Source organism: Amphiura filiformis, chromosome 7 (genome assembly GCF_039555335.1).
Source record: "Amphiura filiformis chromosome 7, Afil_fr2py, whole genome shotgun sequence".
NCBI lineage: Eukaryota > Metazoa > Echinodermata > Ophiuroidea > Amphilepidida > Amphiuridae > Amphiura > Amphiura filiformis.
The window spans coordinates 27,813,730-27,832,210 of record NC_092634.1 but is presented as its reverse complement, the minus strand read 5'-3'; the positions used below and the strand labels follow the sequence as shown (position 1 = coordinate 27,832,210).

The window sequence follows — 18,481 nt, the reverse complement described above, 5'->3', positions numbered from 1 at the left end:
TTCAACTTTGGAACAAATATACGCACGAGGCCGAGGTCATGTATTTGCCGCGTAGTCGTAACCTCAGTCAGTATAATGCTATGTGAGTTTGATACAACTTCATACGACTTGGTAAAGACTAATCATAAAAGGTCATGATTCAACCGGAAGCGCGGCGATTTGAGAATTAAAAAGTTTTGAGTTGGGAGTTTCCGCTAGGGTGCTGGAAAAAAGTACCGAATTTCCATTTAGTAAGAGAATATCTTCGATCGTATAGTTGCCTGAAATAATCATCATGGCCGAAGAACCCGTGACTGGTCGCAGGAAGGACAACAATGGTGAGCATTCGAAGCTTTCGTATAATTTCTTCTAGTCTTTTCGAATTTGAAGTTCACACGGTGAGACACACGTGCAGGGCATAGAAAAGTGCGGGAACGCGGGAACATAGTTCCCAGAAAAAATTCCAAAGTGGCAGAAAATTTTCTAAAGATGACTTGAAATTGTCATTAAACAGTAAAAAACGTGTACCTATTGTCACGTATAGTTTTTATTCTCGAAATGCAAAGGAAAATTAAAAGGATTAAAAAACATGCTTTATTCATGTTATTTGGCAGAAAATTTTTGACTTTTGCTCAATTTTTAGTGCATGTTCATTGTGTTCCCAGACTTGAAAAAAATATTACTATGTATGGCCTGCACACCTGCACGATCATTGGCATTGCACGTGACGTGAAAAATATGTGTAAAAAAATGACTCATGGACTGATTACATGATTGAAGAGATGCAAGTGTTGTTTGATCCATAATTATGCATCATAGTTTTTGACTTCATTACTTGTCACTCATATATCATTCATTCGAGTTTTGCATGGTTTAGTATCACCGCAAAAAGTTGAATGAGAGAAGTAAGCTTAATAATTAATTAAAAACAAGTCCATGAGTCATCATTCATGGTCATGATCATGAAATGGATCTTCATGTCTTGCACGTCTTTAATTAAAGGTATTAGCCATGATTCTACCTGGGTATGAAAACTCATGAATACTTGATTTTTATCAAGGAAATACATGAGAGTTATCAAAACACTTGAAAAAAATCATCATTAGTTATCAAAAAGACGATTTTAGAGCAAATTTCTTTCTTTAGGAACTATAATCCAGTGTTTCTATTTTCCTAAATTGTTAATGTCTAAATGTGCCTTTAACCATCGAAATTTAAAATAATTATATTCTAAGGTGATAACATATATTTAAAAACATTTACCCTTCACAAAAACATTGTGGCAGATGTAAAGAAGTCTTCATTTTGAGAATTCAATGATTTATTTCTAGAAACACTGCTATTGAATTAATATAACGCATGTTATGTTAATTCATTTACCAATGATTTGCTTATAACTTTGCTTTTAGAAAGTTTCTATCCGAAATACTGGTAGGTTGTACTAATTATGGTATGTTCTTTCCATACAAATAAAAAAAATTGCATGTTCCATGGCAAGTGAATTTTGAAAATCACGATCATGGCTACTGCCTTTAATAGACTGATTGTAGTTTTTCGTTTCAATGAGTTTGCAATTAAACTTTAAAGCCTTGAAATTGGGGGCGCAGGGACGAACTAGGAGGCAAGGCGGGATGGGAGGGAACAAAATGTTCTCACTCAAAATTGTGCACAAATCCGCCGCAACAAAAGTATACAGCAAAACACTTGGAAAAATTGTAGTCCTGGTTTGAGTCGAGATCCTAATAAAATTCAGGCAAAAAAAAAAAAAAATGTGAAGGTTTTAATTGATGCTCCTACATGCTAACCCCTAACTAGATATGAATGAAACTTGGGTTGGAATTGTGTGTAAGAAAAAGGATGTAAATGCACACAAAGGGAGAAAAGAAGTATCTGCAAATTGTAGAGTCCATGTAAGAAGGAGGTAACTGCACATCTATTTGCTCATACATACAAAGCTCTAACCTAATTTGAATGAAACTTAAGTTTGGAGTTCAGGTAAAAGGAAGTAGGCCTATCTACAGATTTTGGCATCCAGTTAAGAAGGATGTAAATGCACACAAGGTAAAAGGAAGTATGCACTGAGTTTGGATGCTGCAGAGTTTGACTTTGAATGAAACTTTTAAAAGTGTGAATTGCATGTCATCAGGATGTAAATGCACACAAAGAAAAAAGGGAAAGGAAGTATCCACAGATTTTAGAGTCCAGGTAAGGAGGATGTAAATGCACGTCCATGCAAAGCCCTAACCTGATTTGAATAAAACTTATGTTTGGAGTCCAGGTAAGAAGGATGTAAGTGCACACAAATGTAAAAGGAAGTATCTGCTGATTGTGGCATCCAGGTAAGAAGGATGTATGCACACAAAAAGGAAGTATCCACAGAGTTTGGATGCTGCAGAGTTCGAATTAAGTTTGAATTGCATGAGTGGAGTGAGGGGTGGGGTTGCGGGGTTAATGTGGGGGTGCTGGGGTTAGGGGTGGGGTATTGGAATGATGGGTGAGGTTGCGGAGGTAGGGTGGGGTTGCGGGGTTGGGGCGGGGTTTCGGAGGTTGCTGAGTGATGGGTGGGGTTGCGGAGTTAGGGGTGGGGTTGCGGGGTTAGGGGTGGGGTTACAGGGTTAGGGGTGGGGTTGCAGGGTTTAGGGGTGGGTTCTGGAGTAAAGGGTGGGGTTGTGGGTTTAGGGGTGGGGTTGCAAGGTTAGGGGTGGGGTTGCTGAGTGACGGGTGGTGTTATGGTTTGTTGCGGAGTAAGAGGTGAGGTTGTGGGTTTAGGGGTAGGGTTTTAGAGTTAGGGGTGGGGTTAGGGGTGGGGTTGCGGAGTTATTGGTGGGGTTAGGGATGGGGATGCAGAGTTATGGGTGGGGTATTGGAGTGAGGGGTGGGGTTGCAGTTTATCAGTGATATACTTAAACATAATGAGTTATCGCGACCTTTCGGCGGGGACATATTTTACGAATCACAAAAATACGAGTTTTCTTTTGTTTTTATTTCAGCATGTTTTCACCTGTTTTCTTGTATTTTGTTGATTTTGAGGGACTTTAGTCGGATCTTGCCCCTCCAATATCAAAATCCTGGTTACGCCACTATATGGGTGAGGGTGGGGTAACTGGGGTTGAGGGGTGGGGTTTCAGAGTTAGGAGTGGACATGCGGAGTAACATAACATTAAAACCGCAAGACCGATGCAACTAAAATTCGGATTTGGGTTCCTGTCACAATGGATCTCAATGTAGATAAAATTTATTGCTATTTATGAAATTAATTTCTTATATTTCCTTTGCTTGCTAGAATATATACAGTGGAACCTTGTTAATACGAACTCACAAAAAAAAAAAAAACAGTAATTCCAAGTCCATGGGACCACAGATCCTAGAGAGAACCTAGGATCTGTGATGGGACTGAGGTTGTAGCCTACATGATCAGGTGATATGTGAATATGAAATCCTGACAAGACGCACTGAAATGTGTGGCCCCGCAGATTTCGTAAAAAGGGGTTCCACTGTACCTATCTCAACCGTCATGTTCACCAGCTGAAACTATAGGCCTAATTATTGGGCAGTTCCGTGAGTTGCGGACGTACATTTCATAGACTTTGAGGACCTAGAACTTCCAAAATATTAAGACTTTTGGATTTTAAACGTATGTATTTGAAGTATCTCTGATATGAGTATAAAACCTCAAAATTTCATTCCAATGTCATTCTTGGTTAGCATGGGAGGTCACACTAACACCCCTGTTGGACGTACTCACAGAAAGTGTACTTTGTAGATTCTTTGTGTTTCAGTCCAAATCTCTATGAAGTGTATAGATCTTTGATGGAAATTAATACAGTTTTGTTTGCAAGAGGGACCAAGCTAAAGAAAATTAGCAAAGAAAACAATCAGAACTTTTATCTTTGGGTTCAAATTTCATAATGTTCACCGTTGCGGACGTACATTTTTTTGCGTTGCGGGCGTGCGCTGTGAAATATTCAATTTGTACGTCCGTAACAACAAAATGACATTATTTCCGATCAATAAACAGGTGTTGCAAATTAAGATGCACCTTTCTGATTAGAGTTAGGTATCAACTTTTAAAACTTGTAACTATATTTGTTTAACACAGGAAGACATTTTGACACAGGATGGTTAAATATGGCAAATTTGGGAGTGTACGTCCACAACAAAAATATGCTATTTTTGTTAAAATTTGATTTTTTACATTTTACCACATGAATTGTTTGAATTAATTGCTTTTCAGCACCCAAATTGTACCATAGACTAGAACCTACTTAGAAACCTGATATTTCTTTAGAATATGACCTGAAGAATTAAGATTACTACATATATTCCAAAATGATTCAATTTGTACGTCCGCAACAATAAAATTACATTATTTCCGATCAATAAACAGATGTTGCAAATTGAGATGCATCATTCTGAATAGAGATAGGTACCAACTTTTAAAACTTGTAACTATATTTGTTTAAAACAGGAAGACATTTTGACACGGGATGGTTAAATATGGCAAATTTGGGAGTGTCGTCCGCAACAAAAATGCTATTTTTGTTTAAAATTTGATTATTTTTACATTTTACCCCATGAATTGTTTGAATTAATTGATTTTCAGCAGCAAAATTGTATCATAGACTAAAACCTACTTAAAAACCTGATATTTCTTTAGCATATGACCTGAAAATCCAGTTTCCTGTAAATATTTCAAAATGATTCAATCTGTACCGTACGTCCACAACAAATTGACATGACTTCCAACCAATAAACAAGTGTTGCAAACATATAGAAGCATCATAATACTAAATAGAGTTAGATGTTAACTTTTAAAAACAAGTAACTTTATTTGTTTAAAATAGAAAGGCATTTTGAAACAAGTTTATCAGACAAGCTAAATGTATGTAGTTTAATGTTGCAAATTTGGGAATGTATGTATCCACAATTAAATTATGTATTTTTTGTGTAGACCTGAAGTTATACAAAATATATGTTTTATAGGTGTGCTTTTAGTTGAATTACTTACTTTCTCACCTCCAAATTAATTAATTGTGTATTAAAAACCTAAACTACTTTAATGGAAACATGGTATTTTATTTCTACTGAATTATTATGACCTAGAAAATAAAGCGAACTGTGAAATATTTCAAAATTGTTAAATTTGTTTGTCCGCAACAACATACTGACATGATTTCCAACCAATAAAAAAGGAGTTCAAATTAATTAATTTGAATTGTAAAATTTAACAATGTGGGTTGAACCAGATACCAGCAGTCACAATTAGTAAATTTAGTCCATTTAAATCCCTACTTGAATTAGTTAAAACACCTTTTTATTGGTTGGAAATCATGTCAGTTTGTTGTTGCGGACGTACCAATTCGAATATTTTAGGTTTGCCTAATGAACACAGGACCCATCAAAGTGTAAACCTAGTTTGCTTTGGTCTTTAACATAGTTATTTAAGTTGAAACTACTGTGAATTACAACTTTATGGTGAGAATTTATTAGGTTTTCATCTTAATATAAATATATGTTGCGGACGTACATTCATGTGTACGTCCGCAACGATATATCTCTAAAACCATGGGATAAAGAAACTTTTTAAACCGATGTTTATATTACTCTCATAGAGTAAACAGAAGATATGAGTTAATTCAATTTTTACAGACTTAGTTTTTTTTTTAACTGAAAAAGTTCATATTTTGTGTTGCGGACGTACATTGGAGGAGATGCCCCGTAGACTATAGCAACTTTTAATTAAAATGCACAACTCCCAAAAATGTATTCACACAGAATTGAATTGTATATAAAATGACTTATGAAATTAGTGCATACTAATTACAAATGGTAATGTTGAGTTCCTATTACAGTATGAATAAAAAATTTAGATTTTTAGCAGTGAAAATATGGATTTTGGCCCACGTCTTTAAACCCGTAAATCAGACGGAAAAATATATATTGGGGAAAATTCCATATTATTCCATGAAACTAGATACCTTCACCTTCATTATGCCATAAAATATTCACATATTAGACGATTTTTCTTTTTTTACAATTTGGATGACCTAATCCCGGAATTGCCCACTTATTAAAATATCAAAATGCATAACATTTTTACAGATGTGTGGGTTGTTGTTCGGTTTGTGGACGATGGTGTGATCAGTGCCCTGAAGGGGATCAAAGTTCATTTGGAAGATGGCTCTTCTGTGCAGGATGGAAAAGCAGAAGTAGGTGACATCTGCCGAGCTCCATGGGGAAAGAAAACTTACTGGGCAAAGATAATTGCACTTTGTGGTAAGTAACATAAGTTTCAGTTTAATAGTTTGCCCTACAATGGTTGGTAGGGCATTATGGAAGATTCAAGTCCTAGTTAAAAGCTTAATAGTGCTATAAATATCTAGCTTGCTCCTGTAAATAAGCTGCTGCAAAATAATTATATATGTGCAGAGACCTGTGAGTGTGACCTGTCTGGATTATCTAGCTGGTGTGTATTGTTTAAACATTACCTGATTTAATACAAAAATCTTGGTTTACGGCTTGGTTTTTGGGTGACCTGATTAGTGCTACATTGTAGTATCGCCAAGATTTCCTTTGTCTAGTGATGGGCCGATCTACACTAGATCGGTAATTGCCGATTCACGATCACATTAAGGCCAAAAAAAAAAAGCATTGTTTGGTTGCCCTCGAATGGATTTTTTGAGGCAGGGTCGGATCGGTCAGATTTTTTATTTTTTTTTTTTTAGCCATGTCTTTTTTGAAACAATTATTAAATACTAAAAACACAAGCAGAATCTGTTTTTCCACACTTTATTTCTTTGGTAAGCACACTTGAGAGGTACCAGAGCGTTTTTAGGGTTGTTTGATATAGCTAGATACGAAGTTCTTTGCGAAATTTCGGTTTGTTAACACTTTTAATATTTAAAAAAAAAAAAAACATTTGGGTCGGCCAGAAAAACTAGGGTCGGTCGGTGGAGGGCAATCAAACAATTTTTTTTTTTTGGCCTAATCTATTGGCCCAATCCGATCCCGATCAGATTAGTTTTGTTTTCTGTTTACTCAGATTAATTATTACAAATTTTGATAAAAAGATGATGATTTTGAACTTTTTGACACTGTGACTGAGTAATAAGAGAGGCAGGTACATTTTAAGGGAGAAACAAGATTCTGACGACTTTGAAGCTACTTCTTGTCTTGTTCAAGTTGTTGTTGTATTTAAATAGTGGATCTGTTGGTAAAATCGGCCGAGTTCTGAGATTTTACCGATCCCGATCTGTCACCGATCTTGCAAAAATCGGCCGATTTCCGATCCGCCCGATTGAATCGGCCCATCACTACCTTTGTCGACAATCAGTAAACTTCTGAATCCTTTGTGGACAAACTGTCAACACTCAATGTCTAGTGTGTTATCCCATAATGCACAATTTCAGTCCTGTTCTATTTCATTGCTTCTCAGTGTTATTAACTACACTGCACTTGCAATAATCATGGGTTCTGGGAAGAATAACATAATGCCCTTATGCCCAGTGTCTTTGCATGGTGCAAACAAATTTAGTACAGCTAGTACTGTGTTTAATGAGGCATGATGGGTCTGATAAGTAATACCATAAATTTAGGTGATTCCATCAGCTTTATGATAAACATTTTGTCAGCACATGTAAGCCTGTATCACCTGCATAGTCTTGTTGACAAGAGTTGACAATGACTATGAATTTGCTTTTGTCAAAAGTTTTGTCAATAAAGCCTAGTGATAATAGACTTGACCAATTACAAAATTAATCGGTTTCAATTTTATTACAGATAAGCAGGAAGATGCTCTGAAAGTTCGTCAAAAGGCTGAAGAAAGTAAAAAAAGACCAAAGCAAAGTAAGTACAGTTAAAACTTGCAGAGATGCCAATGCATGCAATGTTGAATTTGTCCACAGGGCAAAGTGCATTTTTACCTTATTCAAGCTTTGTGAGATATAATAAATATATAAAAAGTAAAAACTGAAATTGTATTCAAAAGAGTAGAAGACCATCTTGAGCCAATCGTTGCAACTTTCAGACATACGTTGAGATTTTAATCTTAACAAGTCAAGTCCTAAAAATCTAGTACATGTATCCTTAAATTTAACAAGAACTTATTTCAAACTCTAGATCAAACCCTGGGTGTTTCACATTAAAGTCAATGTTTTCGATATATGTCCATTTTCTTGTAGATAACTCATCTTTAGACAATACTTATGGATTCCAAGTGGGGCAGTGGGTGTGGAATTGTCAAAATTGTTAAAAACATTAAATTGTTAAATCCTCAAAATTGTTACTTAACCCATTTCCATTGTATTTTGTACATAAAGTGACCAAACTATTATTGGAATGAATTTGTTTCAATAAATAGATACACCTGATGAAGATGCTGTAGTAGTTGGCAAAAAGGGTCAAGAAAATAAAGTGAAACCAAAGCAAAGTAAGTACTAATCAAAACTCAACAGAGTTGCTAGTGTATGTCAATTTTGATTTTTTCCCCTACAGGTTTGATGGACACCAGGGCTAGAAATTTGTGAGAAGCTGCGAGAATCTAAATGGATTTTTACTAGCAAATCTACTTGGGCGAGAATCTTTGTATTCTTGCACATTCATAACCATTGTATCAATCAATTTTTACGAATCTATTTGATTCCTGCAAAATCTTTGGGGGGAGAATCTTTGCGAGAATAGATTCTCTAATTCTCGCCAGATTTCTAAAGCCTTGGACACCTTTTAACCTTTATATCAGCTTTTCTCCATAACTCAAGAACGAAATATCATAGATTGGTCAAACTACATTTCCTGAATCCTTATGGGCAGAGGACTTCAATAAATATATTTTAATACAATCTGAGTGTTTTGAATATTTGATCATGTACAAAGGTCTGTTACCAAAATACTTCAAAGGCTTCCTCACACTTTCTCTCTGCAACTTGACTACTATGAGAATCTGGTTGATTTTGTACATAAAAGTGACCAGACAATTATTATTGGAAATTAATGAATTGTTTCAATTTTATAATAGATACACGGTCTGAAGATGCTGTAGTAGTCGGCCAAAAGGGTCAAGAAAATAAATTGAAGCCAAAGCAGCAAAGTAAGTACTAATTAAAACTTTCCAGAGTTGCTAGTGCATGCCATTTTTAATATTTTTTTTATTTGTATTTTCTTGAGTTTTTTAAATAATTTTCACTCATTTCGTATCGCTCTATTGGTTGATTGGTTTCATAGAATTAGTTTTAATTTGATTTTCTGCTAATCTGCCTACTTCATACCAAACATGGGTTTTATATATCCTCAGGCAGCTGTTATACCATTATGTTCATACTCTGTTTTACTCCTGTTGAGCAACTGGACTAGATTCATTTCAGCGGGTCTGTGGGTATCAGAGGCACTGAGTTAGTGAATATATATATAGGCCTATATCACAGCAGCACAGCATGCCTTGAATCAAGGTTATCATGTGATGGACTGTAAATTGGTGTTTGTTTTGAATCCCATTGATGCACTCTTCACAATTATACTGTCCCTTTAAAATTAACATAATTTCTCTTTTATATTACAATTGTCTTATAGCTATGAAAAAGGAAGGTACAAAGCCTGCTAATCGGAAGACTGTTCAAAAGCAAAGTAAGTGTATGAAAACAAAATGTTTGTTCTTGTGAAACAAATTCTGCTCAAAAAAATTGGGAGTTTTTTGAGCCACTTAATTCTAATTTATTTGAGACCTGTCTGTTTCAATTTATTTTATGCATGGATAGATTAGCTTATGTTCACTAAAAGATAAGTCAGGACTGACAGTTGTCATTGCATCCTATCAACCCACCCATCCTGAAGGTAGTCGTTGATGATTGTGGCTCCTCGATGGATACTCAGGGGTACAGGCATGTCTCAAAATGAGAAATAGATGGTTCAATAAGACTTTACCAACTTTTTGTGCAGAGCTTATGTTAATTTCTCAGTCGGTGCTAAATTTCAGTTATGTGATTGTAAATTATATTTAGCAAATGCCTGAAAATGGTGGTGGATGTGCAGTGTGCAAATAACAAACAATACAATAGATTGATATTCCATGACTGTATTATCTGTATACCGCAATTTCCCTTTTAAATCGTGTTCTGAATGAAGAATTTTGGATGTGAAGTAACCAAATAGTCAATTCATCTGTCCTCCTTTGTATATGTTAATCTTGTTTTCTACTTACCTTTACTTGCAGATGAAACTGGTCAGTTGATCACAGGTAAGCCCACTGCTGATTGAATAATAATAACCATGCACTATCTATTTGGAGGTCATTGTGTAAAATTGGAAGGTTTGTTTTAAGTGAAGGTACTTCCCCACTCATAATTACCAAATTGACCAAGCAAAAGTCAAGCCAGGTTAATTTAATGAGTGTGAGCATTTTGATATAAATTAACTCACATATTTTGTATTTAATGATGTAGATCCCAACCAAAGTTTACCAGAGCGCGTGTGGCAAAAATAGTGTGATTTACCCGATCGCTTGGCTGCCTGCGCGTATTTCTCGAGCGTTTGGCCACGCGTCAACTACGCAATGAAATTTTGCCATACACGATAATTCACATGCTCGGGTAAACTTAGGTTGGGAGTACTATAGTACACTTGTCCTTGTTGGTTGGATCGCGCTAACTTTGTCTGCATGAAGCATACCTGCCAAGTGTTCCTCTTTTGGAGCAACAGTTCAGCTTTTTGGGAAAGAAAGAGCTGTTCTGACCATTTTTACAACTTGTTCAGTTTTTGGAAATCACTCTGTGTAGTAAAGTATAGGGAACTTGAAAATGTTCAATTTTTTAGACAAACTGTGGCCACTTCCAGTTTTCAGATGTGGGCAGGGTATGCATGAAGTTATGAATATGGAATGGAATAATTTGATTAAATTTTAAAAGTGTTCAATTATCATGGTATGTTCAAGTTAGGTCAAGTACACACTGGAAATGACAATTATTAATGAGTATGCCTTTGTGACACAAATACACTGTTCATTTTCTGTAGATATTGAAGCCCGTGCCAAAGCGCAAGAAGAAATGTTCTTGTCGCAAATGCAGCAGCAGAGTAAAAAGTTAACTCCTGCAGGTAGGTTAATCTGAAATCTGAGGTGTAAATAATGACGACAATAGAAATAGTATAATGTTGATATAAATCGTCGTTTGGATGCAAGAGTGTTGTAAGTGCAATAGCTGCCATTTGTCATTAATTTGTACTACACATTCTATAATATCCAGTCTTAGGTTAGTGCTCTTGATATCAGTGGTTCTTAAAGTCACTTAAACTTGAACTACTAAGTTTCAAGAGCCACTGACTTATGGTAGAAAAAAAAATGAGGTTTTCTGCCTTACTTATAATGACTTATTACATAAATATAACACATGGCAGCCATTGCACTTACGACACTCTTGCATCCACATGACGAAATGTTTTTTTTTTTTTTTTTCAACAAATTATTACAAATTAAAGAATGGAAGACTTCATAAATTTTTGTAGGCTATCTTATAGAATACCCTACCATTTTATTAGGGTTAGGGTTAGGGTTAGGTTTAGGGTTAGGATTAGGGTTAAGGATTAGGATTAGGGATTAGGTTTAGGGTTAGGATTAGTGTTAGGATTAAAATGGTAGGGTATTCTATAAGAATTCCATTTTTGTATCAATGTTTGTGCTATTTTTGTATAAGACAGTTTAGCATGTTGAAACTATGGCAGAACATGTGCAATCTTTATTATGAAAATTATGTATATATATATATTTTTTTTTTTTTTTTGCATCACACAGAATCCTCAGACAGGGATGTGGAAGATTTCAACCCAAGTGATGTGAGGTATTATGGTAAGTAACTTAAATCACTGTAGGATTGATTCGGTCTCTGTATGAACGTAAAAATTGTTGTGTGTGTAACACAGGACAGCGGTTTTGGAGGACACCTGAATAAGAAAAGGATGCTGTTCTCATGTCCATTAACCCAACATAATTTTTGTCTGCCCAAGGTAAGTTGCAAACTTGAAATGTTTACCTAAAGAACACCAATTTCTAACACATAGTCTTCTTTTTCTTCATTTTTGCAGCTAAAAAGTTTTTTGCAGCTAAAAAGAGGAAGTCTGAAACACCCAGAGGTAAGTCGTTATTTCAGAATCGGAAGACACTCAAAAGTTTAGACTTTCATTTTATTTTACACAGATACTTTTGGTCATTGTAGTAATTTCTATTGTCTGAAAAATGTTAGCCATTTGCATTTTAAATCACAAAATTACTTCAAAGGACCTGCTTTCCAGATAGCTTTTGCCCAGACCTATATATAATTTGAAACTATTATAGAGGGCGCTGTTATCTACCGGAAGTTGATAAGATAATGGTTTCAAAAGATCGCCTATTTTTCTCATTCACCTCTGAAAGTTTCATGCAGCAATTCCCTGTAATTTAGAAAACTACTTTGAAAGAGTGTGCATGTGTGGTCGACCACAAAATAAACTTACGTGCTTCACTATGTGGCCTTGGAAAATACGTTTTTGTGTATAAGAACAAATCCACTTGACAGATGCAACCTAAAATTTGGATTTGGTTCCTTTCTTAACAGCCTATCATGCTATTGTATAAAATTTGTTGCTGAAATCGGGTCTAGGACCTTTAAGTACTAAATTGTTTGATTTCTAGTTCTATCTGTACACTCATCATAAGCCATCATAAGGGTTTGTGTTGTCTGTGCACCTATATATAAGAGTTTGTGCTGCATATCAGTGAAAACTGAAACCAATAATTTATTTTCTTTTACACATACAGCTGAAACAGAAATCAGGTCGAAAGCTGCCAAGCATGAACAAGAAAGTAAGTTTTTGTTTTGTTTTTTCTTTCTTGCTTTTAATGTCTCTTTCATGGTTGTTTCTAATTCTCCAGTTTTATGAAGTTCTGTTTCATTTTATATTTGTTGTCTCTCCTTGTTGTTGCTATCTGATAAACATTGGGCTTACTGTACACAGCAGTCGAAATCCAGATCAATGTACAAAAATGTATAGATCGGAATGCGGATTTTACAAGATTGAATGTACATGGCGATTTGGCAAATGTACACGCAGGAACTGCGCCTCGCACAGTTTGTGTTGCAGTTGGTGCCCACACGTTGTGAAGAAGTACACATTTGTCCAGATTGATCTGGATTTTCAGCCTCCTTGTAAAGCAAACCGTTATATGCAACAGCTTTTTTATCTGAATTTGAACAACTATTTTCTATTTTTGCATCACACAGTTATGCTTAGTGATAATAGTGATGAAAGCAGTGATGAGGACTGGAAAGATGGTAAGTGAAATTAAATCACTGAATGGACATGGAACCAAAGACACTCAGTAAAGAAAGAAAGAAACAAACTGTCACTGCCCATTGGCCTGGATTTGAAACGTACGGTTTGCCAGCACAGCACTCAAAACCGGGGGTTGGGGGATCAACCAGGGCAGCAATGTTGTGACCGTAGCACTTGGGTTTATTGCATCATCATGATCAGCTGTAAACAATGCATGTACAGTGATCTTGTGCTGTGGTATATTGTGTTTTGTGTTTTCTATTGGCAGTATAGGGTTAGTGAGACTGACTAGATGTTAATTACATTTCAGATGAAGTAATACAACTAAAAAAGCAAAACGAACAGTTGATGAAGGAAAATAGTATGCTGCGGTACCAGTTAGAAAGGAGTAGGTCCAAATACTCGAATCTATTACAGAAGTATGAGGAATTGGAATCTCAAGGCCCTTCCACATCGGACAATAGTGGTGAGTTTGGGGCTTTAGGATTTACTGAGCATTATAAGAGGAAATGGGCTGTTATTATAGCCACCTGAAAAGGTGACTGGAAAACAATTTTGAGCTGCCCTGTCACAGATTTTACAGCTGCTAATTTTAAAGATTATTTCCAAGATTGTATTTCAAGATCAGTATTTTCAAAACTCTCAATGTACTTGTTGTGTTAAGTACTGTTCATTTATTTGACAAGCTTGGATTTGAACGCTGTCCAATATTTTGATATTTGACTTTGGCTCTGCTAAAAGGACTGCTTTTCCAGCATAGGTTAGTGTAATTTCAAGTATTGTACACAGGGTCATAAATTGGGCGAGAATCCATTCCCGCAAAGATTCTCCTAAAGAAACTTGTGAGAATCTACATAGATTCTGGCAAAATGTTCTAGTTTGTACACAAATTAAATACAAGAGAATCTGAAGATTCTCGCTGAATTCTCTTGCAAGAATCTGAATGGATTCTCGCAGCTCTCTGCGAACTTATGACCCTGGTACAGTATTTAAAGGCATGCTTTTATGGATGTTTTTGACAGTGAATGGGAAACTCAATACCCAATGTTGTGTTATGTTAAAGGGCTTTTTCAATTTCTCTATTTTGTTACAGTACTAACACCATCAAAGGTCAGTGCCTTGAAGGCTTTTGTCGCATCTGTGGAGGACCAAAAGACTAAGGTAATGAAACTAGCGTATGCATTTAAATAGCCTAAAAGTCAACATGGTAAGGTTTTAATTTTAATAAAGTCAAGTTCTTCAGTGAATGAAAAGTCTGTGTGATGGTTATAGTTTAAAAAATGGGTGCTGAGCAAAGTTATCATAACTATTTTCAGGAAAATCTAACAAAATATGATGGTCACACTTAGTACATGTAATCACTTGTCTCATATTAAACTTTCAGTGGTGGGCTCCACCACTCTATAGCTACACCCATGCCATGGGTCTCTGTATTGTATTCTACTTTTTTCAATTTGCCTACTTACAAAATGACCATGCTTGACCAAAATAAAATTACTGTAAATCCATAGCAAAAAATTAGTCACTTTACAGAATGTAATTGCAATGCCAAAGCATAACATTTGGTAAAATTGTTTTATTTTGTGTCAACAGAAGCCTGTAAACCTGTTTGGTCCATCCCCATGTTCAAGCTCCTCCTTCAAGGCAAGCTCCTCCTTCAAGTCAAGCTCCTCCTTCAAGGCAAGCTCCTCCTTCAAGGCAACCCCAAACGTCAAAGTGACCCCACGATCACCAGTCGGTGCACCAGTAGACAACAGTAGGACATCCCCAGGAGCAGTAGTCGTTCCACCAGCTAATGCGTCCCGAAGACCATCAAACGTAAGTACATCTTGATACTTGGGTTGTCCAGTTGGAACCAAAATCTGTTCCTTTGTGTTTCTCTTTAATATATTTTCAGGCCAATTTTGCTTGTGGTTGATACCACAAATCAAATAATAGGTATATGTTGATCTCATCTCCCATCCCTGTCCATTGCCCACTCTGAAGCCCTGTAACCAGGACAAAAAATAGTTAAGGAGCCAGGGTTGTTATGACCAAGTTGAACTAGAATAGTTGTTTTGTTTACTGAAATAACATGAGTTCTGCACAGTTAGCCTTTTGCGTGACATGACTCCCAGCGCTGAAACAAATTTTTCCTTTTTTGGAGATAATTGCTATAAAAACAGGCTTCACTGTGTGGGAGTTAGGTACCATATTCCATTCCGCCTCAGCCTCAAGCATCATCATGGAATGTGGCACTAATGATATTTGGCCTATATTCTATGTACTGCAAATTCCTGTACATGTTCAAGTGGTTTATCAATTTATTTTTCTTTATAATTACTATTTTCAGATAACGGAAGACAATGCCGACACAAATGAAGAAGTAAGTTAATGCGCTGTTAAGAATGCATATTTCTGATCTTAGACCTCATCCTCACTAAAGAAAGTATTTTGTGCAGACTCTCTTGTTTGATAAATGTATAGCCAAAATTATAAATAACACAAAATCCACAGTATCTGGTGAACGCAACATCGGAATCAACTGAAATTTTGGAAATAAGCTCTTTTCATCAATATGGGGAGGCAGGTTAGCGCAGCGGTAAATACCTCGCTTTGCACCAATGAAACCCGGGATCGATACCCGGTCCTGGCGCTTATGTGCATTTGGTTTCCAGTCCATACTTGCCTCCGCAGGTTTTACGGTTCGCCGGTTTTCCTCCTGCCTCTAAAACTGGACCCAAAAAGATCCAAAATCTGATCAGAGGGCCCTCCTGGAAAGCAGTGCTAGACACTGAGTGAGGCTACCCTCTCTAAATATGGCCTATTTATTTATTTTATTTAATATCTTTTCAATAAAATTGTATTCAAAATAACAATAAGAGTATTTTATGTTTGTCTTGTTCTGTCTAATACAGATAACTGCTGCCAGAGAAATACTAGGGTTGTCAACAGCCAGTATGACTGTTTTGAAACTCACATTTAAAGACGAGCGAAAGCTCCTAAATCATTTACTGTACAAGCAATGGAGCAGAGAGCAGCTACAACACATGTGTGCCATGGGCTCCAAAGTAGCCACCAATTCTGGCACCCAGGTGCAGAGCCAAGCCATTCCTCCTCTGGAGTTTAACGCTATTAAAGGTAGGCACACTTGTGTGCATCTGTTCAACAGGGCAATTAATCAAACATAGCAGTGAAACTAAGGTTTTCGAGCAGAGCTAGTGTCCTGTTATTGCCAATTTGGTTTGCTACTCTCATACCCTATGTTCAATATAATCAACCAAATTAAGTGGTTGTTTGTAATGCATGTTTGGTCAAATTACATTAACATGCACTGTCTATGCTCAATTACTAGAACCTGCAATCTGAACGTGATAGTGTGCTTTCATGACGAAAAATACAAATGGGACTAGTGGTAATCTTTAGAAGCAATGCTAGCATTATTTCAGGCCTGTTGAAAGTAATTAACTATACTCTCTGGCTTTACTTTCAGCTGTTGTGTGTCATCTTATTCCATCTGCAAAGATGAAAGAGCTAAACCGATTCGCCAACAGCTTGTGTGCAAGCTGTAGGCCAAGAAAGAAGGCGACAAAGGAGGATAAAGAGGATTGAGGTTGAGAGAACTGCATCACCGTAGCTGCTAGACATGAAAATTTTGCAAGTTTAAAGCGGAACTCAGCTTTTTTATTTTTGCTTTTTCAAGTTCAAGTTCAAGTTCAAGTTTATTACAAAAAGTAAAATATTAACAGAGATGAGGATGCCACCAAGTACGCTAGGCGTGAGGCAGGTGGCATCCTAGGTTACATAAATTCAAATGACCGTAATAATAATAATGGTCATTATAAAAGTTACAGTAAGTATAATACAAAACAGTCTATACAATTTATGTAATATACAGAAAATTTATGGTGGGGGTGGGGGTAAATTTGTGCTTCATTTGTTCAACCGAAACGATACTTTTGATGATATGTGAACCTCCTCAGAACTGACATCACAACTAACAATATTATGTATATACTCCTAAAAAATATTAAAAAAAAACACTTAACAAATGGGTCTGTTAAAGTGCAAGTGTGCTTTAAGTATTTTTATGTATCTTGTAAAGTGTAACATTTTGATGCAAAAGTGGTGCTTTCTTCTTTAACTCAATGATATCAGCTTTATAAGCGTCCATGTGTGGTAACATTTTATGAAGGATGGGCGTTTACTAGGGATCAAGTTATGATGGACTTTTAACGTCATAAAAGTGTCTATAAAACCCACTAAACCACCTTGCAATAGCCAAAACAGGAACAACATCAGATCCTGATGGTACATAAATAGTAAGCATACACCAAAATAGTCAGAGAATGGCCATACTTTGGATTATCCAGGGCAATTTAGGCCCTAGAATGTAAGCTTAGGGCCTAAAAAAATGCATTTAATTCTTGATGGATTTTGCAAGGTGGGCGTTTAATAGGTACTGGCCACTTATTAGGAAAAAATTAGATGTACACAACAAACAGTTTGCGTCAGCAAGAAGCATACGCTGAGACCACCCCGCTCATATCGTGAGCTAGGCATTGCGATCGCACATCTCGGGACTACACAACCTCCCTTGGGCCTACACTAAGACTTGTGAATGTTGAAGCAAAATGATTGTGCCTTGTCTTACTGTGTTGTGTACATCTTATCGTGAAATAAGCTATAGTCAGTTTATACTAAGACTTGTGTGGCAACAAACCTCAGATTCTGTTGTATGTTATGTTTGGCTTGTGGAGAGAGCATGTCTATTATTTGTTGCAACAAATTTTACATCTGTGTATCAATAGAGCACCTTCAAATGCTGGCATGCTGAGTAGATAGTTGGTGGCATGATTTGGTATGGTGATTGTTGTGTTGCATACTGACAACGTTCTCTCTATGAAGCCAAACATACTGTATAGCTGACGTCACTGCACATAAGAATATATCAACTAAAAACACAATGTAGGTATAGGTTTAGTTTAGTGCAAAATAAGCATTTATTAAGTTTTATCATAAAAACATTTCAATAACTGGAAATGTACATCAGTCATGTAGGTGATGCACTGAAAGGTTGCATATTGCACCTACTCTTTTTTTTGTATTTCGATGTACCTTTTAAATGTTCTTTAAATTAAATGTTCTTTAACTTTATACAGATGTTTGTTTACCTTGTTATTGTTGCAACTACAATAGTCAATCACAATTTTTTTTAAACATCATAATA

The 18,481-nt window shown here is 36.1% G+C and overlaps 2 protein-coding genes across 2 annotated transcripts in view; both read left to right on the top strand.

Annotated features, from left to right (window-relative positions):
* The window catches only part of LOC140156963 (uncharacterized), a 164,299-nt gene that overhangs the window by 42,327 nt on the left and 103,491 nt on the right, over positions 1-18,481 (top strand). The gene's annotated exons all lie outside the window — the stretch shown is intronic.
* On the top strand, positions 96-16,974 carry LOC140156960 (uncharacterized). The gene is made up of 18 exons (XM_072180007.1): positions 96-317; positions 6,082-6,255; positions 7,759-7,824; positions 8,339-8,407; positions 8,993-9,064; positions 9,544-9,597; positions 10,184-10,207; positions 10,981-11,061; positions 11,756-11,809; positions 12,046-12,093; positions 12,758-12,802; positions 13,221-13,271; positions 13,583-13,738; positions 14,366-14,433; positions 14,866-15,090; positions 15,605-15,637; positions 16,170-16,392; positions 16,745-16,974. The coding sequence occupies exons 1-18, from the start codon at positions 275-277 to the stop codon at positions 16,861-16,863; spliced, it is 1,605 nt and encodes a 534-aa protein (XP_072036108.1). The 5' UTR covers positions 96-274; the 3' UTR covers positions 16,864-16,974.

Excerpts from the sequence above, each read along its gene's own strand:
- LOC140156960 (XM_072180007.1), top strand. The coding sequence starts at position 275 with ATGGCCGAAGAACCCGTGACTGGTCGCAGGAAGGACAACAATG. Across the intron at positions 6,256-7,758 it reads AAAGATAATTGCACTTTGTG|ATAAGCAGGAAGATGCTCTG; the intron begins GTAAGTAACATA and ends ATTTTATTACAG. Across the intron at positions 9,598-10,183 it reads GAAGACTGTTCAAAAGCAAA|ATGAAACTGGTCAGTTGATC; the intron begins GTAAGTGTATGA and ends CTTTACTTGCAG.